The 22,677-nt window shown below is 36.4% G+C and overlaps 1 protein-coding gene across 1 annotated transcript in view; it reads left to right on the top strand.

Annotated features, from left to right (window-relative positions):
• Positions 1-22,677, top strand: part of LOC117694412 (sex comb on midleg-like protein 2) — a 77,680-nt gene that overhangs the window by 17,031 nt on the left and 37,972 nt on the right. Inside the window, exons 6-8 of the mRNA XM_076918583.1 lie at positions 6,162-6,245; positions 11,927-12,013; positions 19,552-19,635. Coding sequence (XP_076774698.1) covers positions 6,162-6,245; positions 11,927-12,013; positions 19,552-19,635 — 255 coding nt within the window. The remainder of the gene's footprint in view (positions 1-6,161; positions 6,246-11,926; positions 12,014-19,551; positions 19,636-22,677) is intronic.

Below are 22,677 nucleotides of genomic sequence, written 5' to 3'. Positions count from 1 at the left end.
TTTTACAACACAGCCAATGTAGAGTATCTTGTTTATAAAGAGAAGAGTTGCACATACGTTAGTGTGCTTAACAAATTGGAGGTGACAATCACACAAGTGAAAACAGGGCTTATTGTAGATTATCTTTTAACAGTTTATTTGATCTCACTGTTTTCTTTTTCAGCTTGTGTCTCACATTCCTATATCTTCTACATAAAGTATTCTTTACATTATTTCCATATTGGTAGAATTTTAGCAATTCCATATAAAGTACTGTTTACTTTTCACATATTATCCTTCTCACGTCTCCAGAATGTTACATGAGTTCATTACCAGTCATTACAAATATTTAATACAGGAAAGAACAAACACAGAATATTCCAGTGTTTTAGGATCAAAACTGAAATGACCCTTACTTTTTAAAAATGAATGCATATTTTTCTCAAATGATGACATAGCATTTGTCATTTGATACATTAAGAGAAATTAGATTCTCCTAAAAAATATTGTCCAAGGGGCTGGAGAAATGGCTCACTGGTCAAAGCACAGGCTCCTCTTCCAGAGGACCTGGATTTTTTTTCCCAGCACCTACATATCAGCTCACAACCACCTGAAACTCCTTTCCTAGGAATCTAACAACCTCTTCTGTCTGCTGAGGGCACTATGCATGGCATACACATTATACACATGCATACATGCAGGCAAAATCTACACACAAAATAACAAAAGTAAAGATTTTTTTCATCAGTATTTTTCGTAAAATTATGAGAATATTTTAGCAAATAGTTCTATTGTGAACCTTTGTACTTTGCGTTAACAGTCCTTAAGTACTTTAAACATAAACTATGTAAATGAAATTTGAACTTAAATAATTCCTAAAGCAACAATTTCTTTATTTTACTATTTACTAATATATTATTGATTGTAATAATAGCCTTCAGTTGTGTGAAGTTGTTGTCTTCCAATATGATTCTTTAATTAATTGTAACATTGTAGACCATCTCAGAGAGCAGGAAGCAAACTTCCACATGATTTGAGCCTAAGATTACAGGCTCTCTAGGGTTTGGAGTAATTCCTTCTACCCAAAAGATAAAGTGGAGGATGGAGCAAACCTAGACTCAGCAGGGTGGAGCTGTGCATTGCTTTTTCATATGCACTGTTCCTCAGGGTAAAGTAAAAGAATAATGAAAATGAAAAACCTAATTGTCTTTCAATTAATTGCTATTTCATTGAAAACTTATTATGTTTATTAAAACTTATTATGTGCTTTGATGCAAGAATGCATACATTCTGTTTTTTCTTAATTAAAAACCAAAGAGAATTGATTTTGATATCTAAATTTGAACTTCTAAAAATGTATAGCTCATTCTTCTATGTAGTCTTTTCTTATTTTGGAAAAGTAGCATTTAGCATTTTTCTCCTTAAGTGTTCAAAGTTTGTCTCTCAGGAAGTATTTCTCATTTTTAATTTCCAAATAAGAAACAGCTTTATTCTCTGCTCCTTTTTCATTATCCCCCTCAGCAAAAAGTTAGAAATTATGGCTGCTATTTTCTTTGTTCAGAGGAGTGTCTATGTTCTACAACTTATGCTTTACCTCCTTAAATGTCAAAATTAAGATTTGTATACTTCATTTATTCATTCATTCATTTTACATCCCAGTATCAGTCCCAGTGCATGCCCCCCAAGCTGTTCTCCTATCCCCTCTTTCCCTTCTCCTCTGAGAAGGACAAGACCACCCTTGGGTATCACCTCACCCTAGCACTTTAAGTCACTACAGGACTAGGTACATCCTCTCCCACTGAGGCCAGACAAGGCAGCTGAGTTATGGGAACAGGGTTCACAGGCAGCAAGAGTCAGGGACAGCCCCAGACCCAGTTGTTTGGGGACTTGCATGGATCCTGAGCTGCACATCTATATAAGTGTTGGTGGTCTAATTCCAGACCATGCTCAAGATTGTATACCTTTTAAAGCATGCCTTTACCAACTTCATTATTGTAGGACTCTATGTGTTTAAAACTGGCAGTAAGTAGATTTTTTTTCTAGGCAGATCAGAGAATGGCTGATGTGCATATAATGAAGGCAGTAAAAAGTTCAAGACAGATTTGATCATAATATAGATTATGCAAGTTTCAAATTCTCAAAGAATAATGTTTAAACAAAGTTTAAAGAGTGTCAGTCTTGTTGGACATCTTCTGAACATCCAAATTATCATTTAGTTTTTTTGCTCTTAATGTGAGATGTAATTCAGAATAGGTTTATATACTTAGTACATTAAACATTCTTTTTGTTAGGTATATCTTGCTAGAGATACTGTCAATCTAAATGGTTAACTGAAAATGTATGAAATTTGAAGCATGATATTTTTTGTTTCATATGAATAACATGGATCAAGTATTCTGATTGTGTGAAGAAGAGAGCTATCATGTAAAGAAATAGATTGCAATAAATAAAAGACTTCTCTGATTTAAATATTCCAGCTAAATATTGAAGTAATTACATGCATGCCTTATACTTTTAAATCTTACTTTGTTCTGTGTTCTGATATATTGGAGTTCTCATAAAGGCTATTAAAAATGTCTTGGTTAAAGGAACATGTGGTTAAGCAGGGATAACTTTCTTTCATTGTGTAGACACAATGGATTAGTATATTTGTATATCTTTTCATTTCCTTCCAAATTCTCTGACCCAGGGTTACCTTTGATCCTTCTCTGAATGCAAAAATGAAGGGAGTTCGAGCAGGTGACTGATGATCCCTTTCTCAGCAGCTCACAGACAATATATAAATTATATTACCAGCTCTCTTTTCCATTCCTTTCACTCCCCTTCCTTAAATCAACAAGGCAAATAGCTCCATCCCCATTTGCTAGAAATTCAGGCTTGCTCAGGCAACTTGGGCTTTGTTGTTGAGTCTTTTTCTCCAGAAACTCAGTTTCAGTCCTGGTAAGGAGTAAGGCTATGAAGTGGAACCTAAGTCACCTTAATGGTAAATACAGCAACAGCTTGTTTTTCTGGAGTATTCTTAAAGGTAGGAATTACGTTTATATTATAACTAATGTCTGCTGAAATAAATCTATTGTCTGCTTTGTTAGTTTTTATGCAAGATAACCCAAATATTACAGTTACCCCAGACAGTCCTGCCTTAAATACTACTTATTGGAACTTTTATCACTATTATTTGAATAGTCACTTTGAAAAGTTGTTTTTAAAAGATATAGGGAAAAAATCAGTCTTTGGTTATTTCAGCCATAAAAGTCTTTTATTTTTAAAAGCAAGCACCAATGTGATCATTAAAAACATTTAGTTGAAAATTTTATGAATTTTCTGCTGTAGGTATATGACTAAAATGAATTTTCACTGTCATTAAATGAGACTTACTAAATTTTTGTACTATGGAAATCAGAATAGCATTTTGCTGATTATTACATCAAAATATGTGTTTGCTTTAGTTTCATTAGCATGATAGAAGTCAATTTTAGAAATTATTCAGATAGAATAAAAGATACTATGATTTCAAACTCAAGTGATTTTTAACACCTTATATTGTTAGGTGTATTTCAAATTGACATAAAATGGCTTCTTTTGTTTGTAAATTCTTCTAAAAATATCAAAGGTCTAGAGATTGTACTTTTAAAAATACAGCCAAACATATATTAGTTGGAGTAGTTTTGAAATAAAATAACCATCAAGGAAAGTATTTTCCAATAAGCTGATGCAGTATTTTATAAAGCCACTGTGGTCTGTAAACAGAAAACACATACACAAATTATGACTCTAAATCCCTTTTAATTATGATTGTGATTCCTTACTTACTGAATTTATTTTGCTTTTTTCTAGGCTGATATTTATGAGACATAACTGTATAGTAGGATTGGAAAAGCATGTAAAATTTAAGTTAGATCTTATTGTAATATAGAATGTATGGCAAGGAGGAAAGGGCATTCTCTTTTGTTTCTCAAAGTCAAGATCTCACTGTGTGTGGGCTGAACTTGAGCTTAATAGAAGTTCTGACCATCTCTCCAAAGTTCTGGGATTATAGACCTCAAGAACCATTCAAGTGTTTTTCCCTTCTGTAACCTTTAAAAACATTAGATCCACAAGCCCAGCTTTAAAATAGTATTAAATCAAATCTATAGATACCTGTCTTACCAAATGGTTTTCTCTAGTTATTCAGGCATAATGTTTTAAGGTTCTTAGAAATAACATTCTGTTGCTTCCCAAATGTTAGTGCTATATTTGACACTCTCCAAAACAAAGTATTTTAGATGAATTTTTGGTTTTCTGAATGAATTATTAGATAAAAGTCACCTTTTATTAGGCATTTAAGTTATTTTTAGTATTAGAAAATATGTTGTTAGTTCTTAGAGGGACATCTACTTAGATCATCAAAAGAGATTCAGGAAGAATGACAGAGGAGCTAAGGTCCAGATTTCTTACTATTATTATAGTAGTAAAGTGTAGGTGATAGATAAGTGAGAAGTGATTATAAATCTTCTAGAATTCAGAAGTTGATGCAAGGCCCACCAAGTTTTAAAATAAAAACTTGGACAATTGTGACTAAATTTTAGAAACTATTTTCCATCATAGCTTAGTTCTTTTTCTGTGTAATAGTTTGTAAATAAATAATAAACAGTTGAAAATGAAAAGGTTAGGAGAGAAACTTTTTTTTGTTGAGGACTCTGTAGAAAAGTAGAAGACAGAGTGGAAAGCTGGTACCCAGAAGTCTTAGTCAAAGAATTATATGTAAGAATCTGTGAAATTGGGGTGTATATGTGTAAATGGATGGCCAAAATGTACAGACAATTGTCTGGTCCTTGGTGCTGGGACTCTTCACCTTCTTCTATTCCAGTAATTCTTAGGGTAAGAATTTTCGGTGTGTTCCAGATTTCCTGGATGTTTTGTATCAGGAATATCTGTTTATTTAGATTCAAGATTTTCTTTGTTGATAATTTATTATATAAACTTTAGAATATTTTAATTGATACTTGGAATATTAATTCCCTATGCTCATGGAGACCAACTGGAGACAACAGAACTTGTATTGCATTTTGTTTTTATGTTTATAGACTTGTATCGATTTTTATTTACTTAGATATTCTTATTTTTTATTATTGTACTTAGTAGAAAATTGTCAGAAAAAAATTTTCCAAATATTTGGTTCAATTTTTTTCCCTTGAAGGTCTATAAAGGTTAAATTTTTTTCCTTGAAGGTTGAAGCCTATAAAATTGAAAACTCAGTTATTTTTATCTAAAATATTTACTTTGAAGACAAGGTAAATCTTTATATTGAAAACTCAGTTATTTTTATCCAAAATATTTACTTTGAAGACAAGATAAATCTTTATATCAGTAAAATCCAGGGAGGAAAATTAAATCACTAAACATTGGCTTACTAAGAACAAATTGATGCTTGTTTTCACCACTACATTAAATTGTAGTCCTTTGAGGTTTACTTGTAAACTTTCTTACATGAATATAAAAAGTACTTACCCTCATTATTTGATTCTGTATTTTCAGATCCTTTAGAGTTCGGTGCTTTATATTGCAATATTACCATATTCATCTCTAATTTTACTGATTTGTCTATTATTTGTTTTGGTTGGTGTAACTAAAGGTTTATCAGTTTTTCTATTTCAAAGAAGTAAATATTGATTGTTTTTTGCTTTCTGCTTCAATAATTTTAGGGCTGATCACTTTCCCTTCTGCAGATTTTTAGTTTGGCTTGTTTTTATTTTTCTAAGACCTTCAGAAATATCATTAGATTATTTGATATCTAATTTTTAATATAGCCACTCTTATCTACAAATTTCTATCTTTATATCAAAAGTGTATATGATCTCAGCAATAAAAATATTTTATTAAGAATTGGTAATGTATACTATGTAAAATGAAATTTTTCTATTAAAGAAATTGTTAAGGCATGTTTACTGGAATATCTTTTTAAACTGTTAATAGATACACAATTAATCTGGCACGTTATCTTCACATAAAATATTAATAGTGTAGTGTAAATTAATTGGAAACATGTATCACATGAGAATGACTGTAGTCTATTTATGACAGCACTATATTAGAGTATCAATTATCATAATATTCTTTAATATTAGGCATTAATATAGGAATGTAATTTGTTCTAACTTTTAAGTGCCCATAATTTTTATTTTCCATTTTGTTTCTCCAAAAAGTTCCAAAAAGACCAAGGAAAAAACCAACGACCAGACAATGGAGATTAAGAAACGCTCTTTTGGGAAATACAGAAGCAGCCCCAGGTGATTTTCTCTCAATATGATTTCTGTCCATTGAAGAATAGTGTAGTGCTTTCAAAAGGAAAGACCTTTCTGTTTTAAGAAATCAAATACAAAAGGTAGACCAATGTTAAATTGGTAGAGATTTTCACTGTGATGAGTAAATGATGCTTGTTACTACTTTTGAGAGAATTAGACTATTTCCTGATTATATGTTTTGATATACCTAAAACTTAAATTTAAGTAGCACCTTTGTTTAAAATATTTGTTTTCCTTTTTGAATGCTTTCTTTCTTTTTCCTTTTTATTTGATTTTTAAAATTTTGTTTAATCTTTATTTTTTTTACACTCCAGATTTTATCCTCCTCCCAGTCCTCCCTCTGAGGTTTCCACATCCCATGTCTCCTCCCCTCTTGTCTCCACAAGGATGTCCTTACTCTCCCATCCCTCACCCCCCACCCCACCAGACCTCTCCACTCTCTGGGGCCTCCAGTCCCTTGAGGGTTAGGTGCATCTTCTCTTACTGAACCCAGACCCGACAGTCCTCTGCTGTATAGGTATTGGGGGCCTCCTATCAGCAGATGTATGCTGACTGGCTGGTGGCTCAGTGGATGCGCTATCTTGGGGTCCAGGTTGATAGATTCTGCTAGTCCTCCTTACAGGGTCTCTCTCCTTCTCAGTTTCTTCTAGATTTCCTCTCATTCAACCACAGGTGTCAGCAGCTTCTGTCCATTGGTTGGGTACAAATATCTGCTTTGCTGCAAATATTCAGCTGCTTGTTGGGCTTTTTGGAGGACAGTCATGATAGGTCCCTTTTTGTGTGTACTCCTTAGCCTCAGTAAAAGTGTCACGCCTTGGGGCCTCCCCTTGAGCTGGATTCTGCGTTTGGCCTGTCACTGGGACCTTGTTTTCTTCAGGATCTTCTTTTTTGTTCCTGCAGTTCTTTCAGACAGGAACAATTCCGGGTCCAAGTTTTTGACTGGGATACCAACCGCATCCCTCACTTGATGCCCTGTCTTTCTTCTGGAGGTGGGCTCTACATGTTCCCTCTACCCACTGTAGGGCATTTCATCTAACGTCTCTCCCTTTGAGTCCTGAGAGTCTCTCACCTCCCAGGTCTCTGGTACATTCTGGAGGGTTCTCCTAACCTCCTACCTCTCAAGGTTGCGTTTTTCTATTCTTTCTGCTGGCTCCCAGGGCTTCAGGCCTTTTCCCCACCCAATCCCTAATAATGTTCCCCCTCTTCTCTGCCCTGTCCACTTTCCCACTCAGGTTCCTTGTTTCCTTCCCTCTCCTGTGATTGCTTTCTTCTCCCTTTCAGGTGGGATTAAAATGTTCTCACGTGGGCCCTTCAGCTTGTTAACCTTTTGATTTCTGTGGACTGTATCTTGGGTATTCTGTATTTTTTTTTTTTGGCTAATATCCACTTTATTAGTGTGTACATACCATGCATGTCCTTTTGGGTCTGAGTTACCTCACTCAGGATCCTATTTTCTAGTTCCATTCATTTTCCTGCAAAACTCAGGATGTCCTGGTTCTTTGAGAATTTGTTACACTTTATTTTGATCATATATTCTCTGCTCCCAATTCCTCCAGGATCTTTCCATAGCTCACTGTTCACCTGAATTCCTGTTTTTCCTGCTATTAACAAGGAGAAAAAGCCTTCCCTGGTGGTGTATGCCCTTAATCCTAGCACTCAGAAGGCAGAGGCAGGTGAATCTCTGTGAGTTCGAAGCTAGCCTCATCTACAAAACAAATTGCAGGACAGCCAGTGCTGTTATACAAAGAAGCCATGTCTTAAAACAAAAGGAGAGAAAGAGAAGCACATACAAATAGGAGTCTTATATGTATTTTCAGACTACTCTTGAACAGGTCTGTCTTGGTGTGATACTCAGTGTTATTCCACTGGACAAATCTTGTCTCTCATAAAGCTGTACTTAGCTAGGGCTGAGAATTTGTTTCTATTTCCCATTTCATTCTAAGATTTTGTCAGTTTTGACCTGCAATTTTACAGTTCGTTACAATCTCTGTGAGTTCATTTGTGCATCTCTTCTGATAGGTCTGGAAAACCCTGTCTCCTTGAATAATTCTACCATCTCCAATCCTTCTAACTTTTTATGCACTTTCACATAGATTCCTGAGCCTTGATATTAGGGGTGTGATACAGGCATGCCATGTTTTGTTGAGTAATCCAGGTTCTCTCACTTTCTTCATGCAGTCCACTTGTAGGTCTCTATGTTCGTTACCATCCACTGAATGAAGTTTCTCTGATAAAGCTTGAGGGATGCAAAGATCAATGCATGTGTCATTCAGAGTCATTTTATTGTATTTACCAGTATAGCAATGCTACATTTTTCTCCAGAGCGGAATTCCTATCTTGTCATAGGTATTGTTCTCATTGACAATGTCAGTTATAGATTCCATTTCATGGGTAAGTCTTAAATCCAACAAAAAACTGGTTCATTCCATAACAGTCCTGTCACTATTGTACCAGTTAGCATTCCTTGGAAGTATATGATAGCTCAGAGGGTTCATAGTTGTCTGAGACTGAGGATTTTTTTCTTCTAGTAGTGTCTGTAGTACATTTTCATACTGTGAACCTTAGCCAATAAGTGTGATGTGAAGCTTCAAGTTGAGTACCAGCTGGGTTTTCCATGTAGCATGACATATGTATGTGATACTTTCAGAAAATAAAAACTACTTTGTTAAGTCACTTTTATCAGTAGCAGTTTCTTGTTTATCCTGGCTAGCTCACGAGTGAATGAGATATAGACTATAAGATTTATTTAATCAAGCTTTTGTGACACAGTAGCTGAGCAGTTATTAATCTATTTTAATCCTCTAATCTGACTACCTCTCAGCCCAAATCCCCAAGATGTTTGCATTTTAGTATTCATCTGGCTCTCTGTGCTCCAGGTGTTGTTTCATGGTATTTCTGGAAGCCTCTCCATGTGGTGAATCCTCTGTTCTCACCCCCCTCTCTGCCCCTCCCTGGAATCTGAAGTCCAGCCTTATTCTTTCCCCTGCTCAGTTATTGACTGATCAGCTCTTACTGACACATAAGGGAATAAATGGTGAGCAATATTTACACAATCTTTAGACAGGAGATTTTTAAAATAAGCATTACAATTTTCTACCTGGATTTGTCATTTGCTTTCCTATACTTCTCTCCCTTCCTCCAACTCCTTAAATCTCAATTTCTCTGTCTCCCTCTTTCTCTCTGTCTCTCTGTATCTCTGTCTCTGTCTCTCTCTGTCTCTGTCTCTGTCTCTCTCTCTCTCTCTCTCTCTCTCTCTCTGTGTGTGTGTGTGTGTGTGTGTGTTTGTGTGTATACTCTCCATTAGTCATACTCCTACAGCACTTAAAAATGTGCCTGTGGAAGTTTGGTTTGTTATATAAGTTTATAATTACACAAATACGTGCTTTGTAACTGGTGATTGATTCCCATTGAAGGAGATGAGTTGTAATTCTCACTGTCCCCCATCTTGCCGGCCACTCTCATCTCTAAGCCATTCCCTCCTTTTCTCTCTTTCTTGGAACAGTGCTCCACTGATTTCAGTTTTTGATTTATTCAGTTTTTCTTTGCCTGGATATTTTTTGCAGAACTTCTGCCTGATAAATTTTGTATTATAGTTGCTGAGACTCTCATTCTATCCTTGAACTGAACTGACTTAATTTACTTACCTGCTTATTTACATCCACTTTGAGGTTATTAATAATCCATAAAAGTAATCTTTTGAATTCTTTGTCAAATTTTTACCATTCTAGCATCTTGGATATAGTTATGTAGGAATTAGGAGTGTAAAAAATATCTTTTACAATTTATCTGTACATGTGCTTCTGCATGTGTGTTTTTGCACATTCCTGCATTTACAGAGACAGAAGGCAATCAGCAAATGCAGTTTCAAGCAGTTGGGAGTCACTTGATATGGGTGTTAGAAACTGAACTCAAGTTCAATGGGAGGGCTACTGAAAGTACTTTGAAATGCTGAACCATTTTTTCAGGCCCAAAGATAAATTTAAGATGGTGTAATGGAACATGTAAGCTCACTTCCAAAGACAGCCTTTAAGCTTAGTATAAAGTAGAGGTTGGAACATTCACTGACTGGAACAGAGAGACATAGAGGTGGGAACTTAAACAGAAGAAAGCATTGTCACATGTGACTATACTTAGAAATCAGTTGAAACTAGGATTCTTTCATAGAGGTTAGAGAGGATAATACAGAGGGCCATATCCAGCCCTTGTTACTGTCTGATGAGATTGTTTTTTATATTCTTTGGTTAGTTTTGGTTTGCTTTATTTTTAAAACACAGAAAGAATGTACAGACATAGGATCATATGTAGTCTTCAGAATGTTTACTCTCTAGCTCCTTTCCAAAATTTTTTTTTTCTTGCTAAGCTGGATTCTGTTGTTTCTGAGTAGAGAAGTAGATGAGAATGTGACTTAGCAGCAGTAACTTGAGTCACTGCTCAGGGGTGACGTAGGAAGGAGTACTTCATTTTGAAGTATTGGTGGAGGTAAACACTTTTAAAAGTTGGATTAGGTGTAGAGCAAAGCCAGAAGAAACCCAATGGTTTGAAATAGAAGGAATTATTGATAAACTTCTCGTTGAGTGTATAAAACATGACCAGATCATCTGAAGCTAAAGGTAACAAGTAAGTGAGTTGAAGTCTGGATAAAGGGACACTCTTGTCTTAGAGATAGAAGAAATCCTGAAATTTCCAGGAATAGCCATTTTCAGAACCTTAGCTGGAATCTTTAGTGATAATGTCAATGTTATGCTCTTGGCGCTGGTCATGTCCTGAAAATGATGGCAGGGAGACAATGTTAAAAAAAATAATGTGAATAATATTACTGGAGTTCTAAATGGAGACATATTGAACCAGGAATGTAAGGTAGTTGTTAAAAATAAAAGTCTGGTTTTTATATGGGTAAATTAGTTGTTAAGGAAGGGTGTAGTTATACTGACAGTTGACTGATTTTATATTTGAAAGAACTTTCTTTTTGAACCTGGAGTGTAAGGCAGTTTTTCAAAGTGAAATAATAGTCTGGTGGGTAAAGTTGAATTAATGCTGAATGAAGGGTAAAGTTACGGTAGCAATTAAGTTTTGTTAAATAATTAAAAAAACTTTTATAGTTGAATATTGACTACATCTTTTTCTGTGAACAGAAGGAGTGGCATAAAAAGGTTCCAGAAAAATGGGACAGTTGTTTTTATGTGTCCTGTTTATTCGCATGATATGTATGGTATTTTCATCCAGAATAAGCAATTTTGTAGACTGTTTTATATTGTGAAACAAACTCTAAAAAATGAGTAACTTAGGTTTGAATGTGTATATTTCTTATCTCACTCTGTAAAGAAATTTATTTAGAAGTAGTTGTTTGCTAAGTAAAATTATTTTTTTTCTAGTATTGAAATTGTGAAGGGATTGATTGCACAATTTTTTCTCTTGTTAAACTATTGATAATAGACACAATTGACCTGGCAGGTATTCCTTGCAGATAATACTAAAGTTGTCAGAATTGGGCTAGCAGGCAACTGGATGCTGCATATCACTTGAGCATGATGATAGCCTTTTGTTGACAACACTATAGGGGATTCTGTGTTTTATTATAAGAATCTTTATTATTTGGCATATATAAAAGAACATAATGTGTTTTTGCTTTTAATGTACATCATTTTGTTTAATTTCATACTTCCAAGAAGCTGCAGAAAAACCTGGGTGCAGTATATTCACCAGCACTTTGGGGGATGAAGACAGAACTTTGAAAGATGACCAAGCAGCCCCAGGTGATTGCTTTTATTTTCCATATTGATTTACAAGATAATTCCTGCACACTGAATCATGGTGCAGTGTTTCAGAAGGAACAACTCTTGTGTTTTATGAAAGTCTATAGAAAGTAGCCCAAGGATAAATTGGCACAAGTTTTTAGTGTTCTAGTCCAATGTTCCTGGTTGTTTTAAAGCATCCTTTTGGAGAATTAATACTATTTTCTAATCATATGAATTATTTCTGTGTGTAAATCGTTTATGTAGCAACATTGATTTAAATTATTTTTGTTTAATGCTTTTATTTATTAGTGGTTGTATAATCAGTTTTACTACACTGAAGAAAATAGACTTTCCCTTCCGCAATAGCTATCACTTCTTAGATAGGGGTGGGATCTGTGCCCATTTCTCTGCTCCATCCTGAGATTTTGTTAGGCTTGAGTTTGTACAAGGCATGTGCATCTGCTTTGTTGTTTTTTAAAAAATGTTGTCTGATGGAAGTCTTTTTCCAGCTCTAGTTCAACTAACTCTTTCTGCCTGTTCTTTGATATAGCTTCCTGAGCCTGGAGGGGAGGGGTTTGAAATAGACATCTCACTCAAGGTTGAGCACTAGAGTCTCTTGTTCAGTGCATGGTGTCTACTTGTAGGTCACTGTTTTAACTACCAGCCACTGTAAGGAGATTCTCTGATGATGCTTGAGTGATACACTGATCAATAGGCATAGCAATCTGTTATAGGAGTCATTTTATTTTTATGTTCATTCAGTAGAATCATACAGGTAAGATTTCCCTTAAGGCTCTGGACCTATCTAATCATAGATTCTTGCTAGTTTAACAGTGTCAAGTATGGGCTCCACCTAATGGAGTGAGCTTAAATCCAGTCAAAGAGTGTTTTCTTTTTTAATTTTATAACATCTCTGCTATTTTTGCACCAGTGTATTTTGCAGGAAGGTCCATTTTGTACATCACAAGGTTAGTGTATGAGTCAGATTGACCTTAGCACCTCTGATAGTATGTAGAACCTTTTGACACTATGAAACATAGACAGTAAAGGTAAATCTTAGTTCAGCACCTTTTACATTTTTGCATGTTTTGTGACTTAAGTTTGTAGTACATTCCCCAAATTAAAACTCCCTTGAGATTTTACTGTGAAATTTTAGTAAGGAACCAATAGCTTTACCAGTAGCCTGTAGTGTTAGTGGAGTCTATGGAACACCATTGACCAGCACTTTAGAAAGTGATAGCCCATTTCTAAATCTGGATTTTTTTTCTTAAAACATGGTGTCTTGGAAGGGGCAGGTGTCCTTCTATGACTCGGTCACTTTATTTTATTTAAGCATACCTATTTCCGGGAATTTCTATTGTAGTAGATTTCCATATGACATTTCTGAAGGCTTTCCTTGTTAGATATCCCTCCCCACAATTCCATCTGCTCTTAAAGGCAATTCCCCACCCCATTCATTACATGTATTATTATTTTTTGGTATGCATGATTCAGCTTTATAAGTATTCCTTTGACCACTGAGTTTGTTGCAGGTCCTTTTCCATATTTATAAATGAATTATGAAACCCGTAATTCAATCTCCAAACCACCAAAAGATATGATGTATGACACTCAAAGTGCTTGTTTGTCCTGCCGCACTCATGGTCTTCATTCACATCTATATCTCCTCCTCATTTAAGCATGGGGCCAGTGGTCAGCTTGGTTTTAAATTTTGATTTATTCGGTTTTCTTTGCCTAGCTCTTTTTATTTAGAATCACTCTTAGGTTTAGTTTCTATGTAAGCTACCTAGTTTCTTAGCCTATCTCTGAGTGGACTGTGTGAATTTATTCTTCTGCTCATTGAATCAGATGGGAGATCATTTATCTGGACTTTTGAATTCTTGTACCATTTAACTCTTTGGAGACTTGGTTATTGAGGTACAAACGTAGTTTTTTAAATTATTTCTCTCTCTCTCTCTCTCTCTCTCTCTCTCTGTGTGTGTGTGTGTGTGTGTGTGTGTGTGTGTGTGTGTGTGTATGCTGTGTGTGTATGTGTGTGTATGTTGTACGTAGATGCAGGTATCCCTAGAGGATAGAAAAGGGCATTGAATATTTCTGGAGCTGGAGTTACAGGCAGTTAGTTGTGATTCATTTGGTGTGGGTGTTAGAAGTGAACTCTTGTCTTCTGGAAGGAAAGTAAGTAACTATCTTGAGATTCTTGCCTTTACGTTAATGAGGATAATTAATAGCTTTGACTGTGGCCTGTGGTGTTAGGAATGGTTCTCTAAGTTAACACTTCAAAAAGTGATAACTGATTTCTTGTATTAGAGGGTATTTTTGGTAATATGTGTTGTTTAATTGAGCTCGTTTCCCCTGCATTACATAATCACTTCACTTATAATTTTCATACATGAGTATGAATATATATGCTTCAGGAGCTTTCTACTGTAGTCAGTTTCCGTATGACTTTTTAAATTTTTTTCACTATGATTTTGTAAGAGGCCTTTTTTGTTAGGTCTGAAAGAATTCTGCACTGAAACCATCTGGCCCCGGACATTTTTTGGTGGGAAGATTTTTAATGACTGTGTCTATTTCTTTAGGGGTTATGGTGCTGTTTAGATGGTTTATCTGCTCCTCCTTTAACTTTGGTACCTGGTATCTATCTAGAAAATTGTCCATTTCATCCAGATTTTCCAATTTTGTTGAGTATAGGCCTTTGTAGTAGGATCTGATGATTTTTTAAATTTCCTCTGTTTCTGTTGTTATGTCTCCCTTTTCAGTTCTGATTTTATTAATTTGAATGCTGTCTCTGCGCCCTTTGGTTAGTCTGGCTAAGGGTTTGTCTATCTTGTTGATTTTCTCAAAGAACCAGCTCCTGGTTTTGTTGATATTTTGTATAGTTCTTTTTGTTTCAACTTGGTTGATTTCAGCCCTGAGTTTGATTATTTCCTGCTGTCTACTCCTCTTGGGTATATTAGATTCTTTTTGTTCTAACGCTTTCAGGTTTGCTGTCAAGTTGTTAATGTATGCTCTTTCCAATTTCTTTTTGTGAGCACTTACTTAGAGCTATGATTTTTCCTCTTAGTACTGCTTTCAGTGAGTCCCACAAGTTTTGATATGATGTGTCCTCATTTTCATTTAATTCGAAAAAGTCTTTAATATCTTTCTTTATTTCTTTCTTGACCAAGTTATCATTGAGTAGAGCATTGTTCAGTTTCCAAGTGTATGTGAGCTTTCTGTTGATTTTGTCCATGTCAAAGACGAGTCTTAGTCCATGGTGGTCTGATATGGTACTAGGGATTATTTCAATCTTTTTGTATTTGTTGAAGCCTGTTTTGTGACCAATTATATGGTCTATTTTCAAGAAGGTACCATGAGGTGCTGAGAAGAAGGTATATTCTTTTGTTTTAGGATGAAATGTTCTATAGATGTCAGTTAAGTCCAATTGGTTCATAACTTCTGTTAGTTTCATTGTGTCTCGGTTTAGTTTCTCTTTCCATGATCTGTTCATAGCTGAGAGTGGGGTGTTGAAATCTCCCACTATTATTGTGTAGGGTGCAATATATGCTTTAAGCTTTAGTAAAGTTTCTTTTATGTATGTGGGTGCTCTTGCATTTGGGGCATAGATGTGGAGAATTGTGAGTTCCTCTTGGTACATTTTTCCTTTGATGAATATGAAGTGCCCTTCTTTATCTTTTTTGATTACTTCTGGTTGAAAAATGATTTTATTTGATATTAGAATTGCTACTCCAGCTTGTTTCTTGGGACCATTTGCTTGGAAGATTGTTTTCCAACCTTTTACTCTGAGGTAGTGCCTGTCTTTTTCACAAAGGTAAGTTTCCTGAATGCAGCAAAATACTGGGTCCTGCTTACTTATCCAGTCTGATAGTCTATGTTGTTTTATTGGAGAATTGAGTCCATTGATATTAAGAGATATTAAGGAGAAATAAATGCTGTTTCCTGTTTATTTTTGTTATTGGCAGTGGAGATATGTTTGTGTAGCTACCTTCTTTTACGGTTTTTGGAAGATTACTTTCTTGCTTTTTCTAGGTTGTAGTTTCCCTCTTTGTGTTGGAGTTTTCCATCAATTATTCTTTGAAGTGCTGGATTTGTGTTGAGATACTGTGTAAATTTGGATTTGTCATGGAATATTTTGGTTTCTCCATCAATAATGATTGAGAGTTTTGCTGGGTATAGTAGTCTGGGCTGGCATTTGTGTTCTCTTAGGGTCTGTATGATATCGGTCCAGGATCTTCTGGCTTTTATGGTCTCTGGTGAGAAGTCTGGTGTAATTCTTATAGGTCTGCCTTTATATGTTACTTTGCCTTTTTCCCTTACTGCTTTTAGTATTTTTTCTTTGTTTTGTACATTTGATGTTTTGACTATCATATGGCGGGAAGTATTTCTTTTCTGGTCTAAACTATTTGGAGTTCTGTAAGCTTCTTGTATATTTATGGACATCTCTTTCTTTAGGTTAGGGAAGTTTTCCTCTATAATTTTGTTGAGGATATTTACTGGTCCTTTAAGTTGGGAGTCTTCCCCCTCATCTATACCTATTATCCTTAGGTTTGGCCTTCTCATTGTGTCTTGGATTTCTTGTATATTTTGGGTTAGTAGCTTTTTGTATTTTGCATTTTCTTTGACAGTTGTGTCAATGTTTTCCATGGTATCTTCTGCACATGAGATTCTCTCTTCCATCTCTTGTATTCTGTTGGTGATACTTGTGTCTATGACTCCTGATCTTTTTTTTTTTTTTTTTTATTTTTAGGTTTTCTATCTCCAGGGTATTGTCCCTTTGTGGTTTCTTTATTGTTTCTACTTCCATTTTTAGATCCTGCATGGTTTTGTTTAATTCCTTCACCGGTTTGGTTGTGTTTTCTTGCAATCCCTTAAGGGATTTTTGTGTTTCCTCTTTAAGGGTTTCTATCTGTCTACCAGTGCTCTCCTTAAGTTCTTTGAGAGTGTTATTTATGTCTTTCTTAAAGCCCTCTATCATCATCATGAGAAGTGATTTTAATTCTGAATCCTGCTTTTCTGGTGTGATGGGGTGTTCAGGGCTTGCTCTGATGGGGGAGCTGGGTTCTGATGATGCCATGTAACTTTGGTTTCCGTTGCTTACATTCTTGCTCTTGCCTTTTGCCATCTGGTTAACTCTAGTGCTGCCTGTACTTGCTGTTTCTGACTGAAGCCTGCCTTTCCATTTATCTAGCTTGTGTCTGATCTTCTTGGGGTCCAGATGTCTCTGTGATCTTTTCCAGCTTCACCGATTACAGTGGTACCTCTAGGATGCCTCAGGATATGGTGCCTCCAAGGTAGCAGTCCAGCTAGGTGTCTGCTGTTCTGGGTGCAGTGTCTCCTCTAGAATATCTCAGGATATGTTGTCTGAAGCTCTGAGTTTAGTTGTTCTTCTATGGCTCTGGGTTGAGTGGACATTCCAGTATGTCTCAGGTGTAATCCGGGGTCCACAAAACAGCAGACCTGGCAGAGGTCTGATCCAGGTCTCAGATCCCAGAACTAGTTTCTAAGACACTGTCCAAGGTAGAGCGCCAGGGATCCCTGCTTCCTCTGGGTTCTTGGAGGTTGGGGACAGAGCTGCCACCCAAGATCTGCTCAGTGCTCTGGCCCAGACTGGAAGGGACCAGTGTTCTGGGCCAGGAGTGACTTCCTGGGACCTTGTGGGTCCCAGTTACTCCCTGTTTAGGGCGGGCCCTGCTGTCTGCTTACCTAAGATACTGCCTGAGTTAGAGCACCTGGGATCCCTGCTTCCTCTGGGTTCTTAGAGATTGGGGGCAGAGCTGCCACCCAAGATCTGCTCAGTGCTCTGGCCCAGACTGGAAGGACTGTTTGTTTTTTTTAAGTGCTGTATCTGATTTTGATGGTGTCCTTCCAGTACCCAGTCACTCCATTAAAAATATTTTTATATGTGTGTATGTTTACTCTTCAGGACCTTTCATTTGTAGAAGGTTTCCATAAGGATTTTTGCATTGTACATCTCTCCCCAAATTTCTTCCTCTGCCCTTACCTCCATCCCCTGTTCCCTTTAATCCACGTATTTTCTTTGGTTGGTTGGTTGATTGATTGGTCTACAGGCTATAGCATTAAGCTTATGCCTATTGTCATTGGTTTTCTTCATTATTCATAGGTATGCTTTGCAACTGGTAATGGCCATTGAAGGAAGTGAGGTGTGAAAGTCAAAGTTCCTGCTGGGCTCTTCACACTCCAGATCTTCAAACCTGTACCTCCTCCTGCCTTTCCTTGGACCTATAGTTCATAGGATTTTAAATTAGTATTTTTTTGCCTCGATTTTTTGAGATAATCTTTCTCTCTCAACTGAATTTTGTATGGAAATTGTTAACTTTCCCATCCTTGCCCTGAGCCTTTTTGTATTTATCCATTCAATTGAGAACAACTTGAGGTCATTAGTCATCTTTAAAACTGTACTTTTGAATTCACTGTCCAACTATTTTTACTATTTTAGTAACATAATTATTTTTGATTGAAAGCATTGTTTTCTCTGGCAGTAGAACTACAAGCAGTTGTGAGCCACTTGATGTAGATGTTGGAAATGAATTGTGATTCTCTGGAAGGGTAGTCAAAATCATTCTTAACAGCTGTACCACCTCTTCAGCTCCAAGGAATGTTTTAAGATTGTGTAATAGAATAGTTATTATCTTTACAAAGACAGACTGTAGTCTTCTTGTAGAGTGTTGGATCTTTTGCTGAATGGGACAGAGATAAAGATGGAGGATGTGAACTTAAGCACAGGAAAACTTTGCAGTTTGGAAATAGATTTAAAAATCAACATCCTGAAACTGATGGCAGGAAGATAATGTAAGAAAAAGCAAAGTAATTAATATTACTATAGTTTTTTTAACTAGAAGTTTTAAACCTAAAGTGTAAGGTAGTTGCTAAAAATGAAGTAAGAGTCTGGTTCATATAAGGTAAATTAGTTGTAAATGAGGGATAAAGCTTTGGTGCCAGTTAAATGATCTTACATTTGCCCTGGCAACTGAGGATGGACTATGTACCTTTTGGTGAGTAGTATAAGTGGAATTAAAAGGCTGTGGAAAGATGGGATTTGTGCTATCAAAAGTCCTGTTTATGCAGAGTCTTTAGTCTTTCGGTAATGAAGAAAGAAAGCAGTGGACTGTTTCAACTTCAAAAATATAAAGCCTTCAAAAAGCTAATATTTGAGCTTGGAGTGTGTATTTGTGTGAGTGATATCAATACCTGCAAATCATTTTAATTATAATTAGTATTTACTAAGTAAAATTCATTTTTCCTAATAACCTAATTTTGAAACCATTGATACTGATATTTCTTTTTTAACTCTTAACACCTAAAACATAACTAGGTGGTTATCTTCACATAAAATAATTAAAATTATCCAAACTGAAGTAACAGGCAATTAGAAACTGTGTAATGTGAGCATGATGGTAGCCTTTGCATGACACCACTGTAGGAGCGTATATATTATATGATAACAAGCTTTAGTATTTGACATACATACAGGAACATGATGAGTTCTAGCTGTAAATCTACATAATTTTTATTTTTCATTTCATACCTCAACAAAGCTGAGAAAATACCCAGGGACAGAGGATTCACCAAACCTTCGGAAGATGAAGCCAGACCAGGGGGAGATGTCCAAGTAGCCCCAGGTGATTGTTTTTTATATTTATTTGTAAGATGATTTTTGTACCTTGAATAATGGTATAGTGTTTCAGAAGGAAAGACTTTCCTGTTTTAAGGAAGCAAATGCAGAAAGTAGCCCAATGATGAATGAGTTTTTCACTGTACTAGTTCAAAGTTGCTGGTCATTCTAATAAAATTATTTTGGAGCGGTGGAATTAGAATATTTTCTGACTTTATGAAATTCTAATGTATGTAAAACCTCACTTATGTGGCACCATTGTTTAAAATTATTTTATTTTTCTTTGTTTAATGCTTTTATTTTTTTAAAATTTCAGGCAATGTATTTTGATCACATTCTTTTTCTTCTCCCAACTTCTTTCAAATTGTGTTGTATATCACTATCTCTCTCACAGTATTTTATTTCTCTTAAAGATGAGAAAAATATAAAAATAGGAGTCTGGTTTGTATTAATCTCCTACTTTTGATCATGTGGCCTGTCTTAGTGTGTGGTTTATATACTCAATGTTACTCCATTGAAGGAAACTGATTTTCCTTTTTCTAGCAACTATAAATTCTTGGCTAGGGCTGGAATTTGTGACCCCTTCCCTTCCTCTATGCTGGGGTTTTATGAGGCGTGAGCTTATACAAGACATGTGTAGTCCATTGTGGTCTTTCTGAGTTCTTACATTCATCTTCTCTGTTTGTGAGAAAAGTTATCTGGGCAAAGTCTTTTTCTGCCCGGCCTTCATCATTCTGCCTGCTTTTCCACATAGTTACCTGAGCTTTGAAGGGAAGGGTGTGATACTGACATCCCATTTAAGGTTCGGTACTCCAATTTTTGTCAGTTTCTGAAGGTTGACCAATTGCAGGCCTTTTTGCTAATTACCATTTACTTAAAGAAACGTCTCTGATGATATTTGATTTGAAAACACTTTTGAGGTCACTAATCATCTTTAAAACTAGTGTCATAGGGTTTCTAATGATGTGATAAAACACCATCATCAAAGCATCTTGGAAAGGAAAGGGTTTATTTGGCTTACTCTTCCACATTACTGTCGATCTTTGAAGGAAATCAGGACAGGAACTCAAACAAGGCAAGAGTCAATGCAGAGGACATTGATGGAGTACTGCTTCCTGGCTTGCTTAGCATGGTTTTCTGAGCCCTCTTATAGAACCAAGACCACCAGCCCAGGAGTGGTCCCACTGACAATCACCAATCAGTAAAATGCCCTAAAGGCTTGCCTATAGTATAACCTTTGGAATTATTTTCTCAATTCAGAAATGTCAAGTGGCATTAAACTAGCCAGCACAACTAGACTTCTGAATTCTTTGCCTGGATATTTTGATTTGCATATGGAGGAGTAAGGACCATAAAATTGTTTTATTTTTTTATAGCTCTACATCTATATACATGTTTCTACATGTATGTTTTTGTACTAAACGTACAGGTGTCCTCAAGGCAGAATGGCACCTTAGATCCTCAGGAGCTGTAGTTGAAGTGAGCCACTTGATAAGTGTTGGGAATGAACAAGCACTCGTGATGCTGAACTATACTCACCAGCACCCAGGAATATTTGAAGATGATGTAATATAATGGTTAAGGTCTTTTACAGAGAAAGCCTTTAATCTAATAAAGTACAGTTTTGGATCTTCTGCTGAATGGAGCAGAAAGTGATAGAGGTAGGAACTTAACCAAGAGAAAACATTATAGCAAAGAATTATATTTAAAAATCAAATGCAGCAGTGATTCCTCCATAGAGATCAGAGTGGATAGTACAAAGAATCATAACCAGTACATGTAGTTATGTGATGAGATTGGTCTATGTGTTCTCTGCTTTTCTATTGTTTTGCTTTTTAAAGCAAAGACAAATATGTGACATAGAGATTATATGTTGTCTTCAGAATGTTTACTCTCTAGCTCTTTACAGATCTAGATTGCTAATATTTATTCTGTTGCTTTTTAAAGAAAAATTATTTATAATCTTTTTGTATTCTTTACACTCCAGATTATATTCCCCTCCCGGTCCACCCTCTGACTGTTCCCCATCCCATACCTTTTCCCTGCCCCCTGCCCTGTCTCCAGGAGGGTATCCTCATTCCTCACCTCCACCCCTCTCACCCTACCAGACCTCTAAACTTCCTTGGGCCTCCAGTCTCTTGAGGGTTTGTTTGCATCTTCACTGACAGTACCCAGACCAGCACTCCTGTGCTGTATATGTGTTGGGAGCTTCATATCAGCTGGTGTATGCTGCCTAATTGATGGCTCAGTGTCTGAGAGATATTGGGGTCCAGGTCAATTGAGACTGCTGGTCCTCTCCTACAGGGTCGCCCTCCTTCCTCAGCTTCTTCCAGCTTTTCCCTAATTCAGCCACAGAGGTCAGCAGCTTTTGTCAATTTGTTGGCTGCAAATATCTGCATCTGACTCTTTTAAGTTGCTTGTTGGGCCTTTTGGAGGAGAGTCATGATGGGTCCCTTTTTGTAAGCTCTCCATAGCTCTAGTAATAGTGTCAGGCCTTGTTACCTCCCCTTGAGCTGAATCCCACTTTGGGCCTGTCACTGGACCTCCTTTTCCTAGGGCTCCTTCCTCTCCATTTCCATCTCTATAGTTCTTTCAGACAGGATCAATTGTGTTTTGACTATGGGATGGCAACCCCATCCCTTACTTGATGCCCTGTCTTTCTGCTGGAGGTGGGCTCTACAAGTTCTGTCTCCCCACTGTAAGGCATTTCATCTAAGGTCCCCTCCCTTTGAGTCCTGCGAGTCTCTTACCTCCCAGGTCTATGGTACCTTTTGGAGGGTCCCGCTAACCTCCTACCCCCTGAGGTTGCCTGTTTCCATTCTTTCTGCTGGCCCCCAGGACTTCAGTCCTTTTCCCTTACCCAGTACCAGATCAGGTATCCCTTCTTACCTTTACCCCACCCCCTTTCCATCTCAGGTCCCTCTCTCCCTCTACCCCTGTGATTGCTTTCTTCTCCCTCTCAAGTGGCATTTAGGTATCCTCACTTGAGTTCCCTGAACTGTATCTTGGGTATTCTGTCCTTTTTTGGCTAATATTTACTTTCTAGTGA

This window comes from Arvicanthis niloticus, chromosome X, assembly GCF_011762505.2.
Source record: "Arvicanthis niloticus isolate mArvNil1 chromosome X, mArvNil1.pat.X, whole genome shotgun sequence".
NCBI lineage: Eukaryota > Metazoa > Chordata > Mammalia > Rodentia > Muridae > Arvicanthis > Arvicanthis niloticus.
The sequence above is the reverse complement of the archived record's forward strand: the minus strand, read 5'-3'. Positions and strand labels throughout refer to the sequence as shown.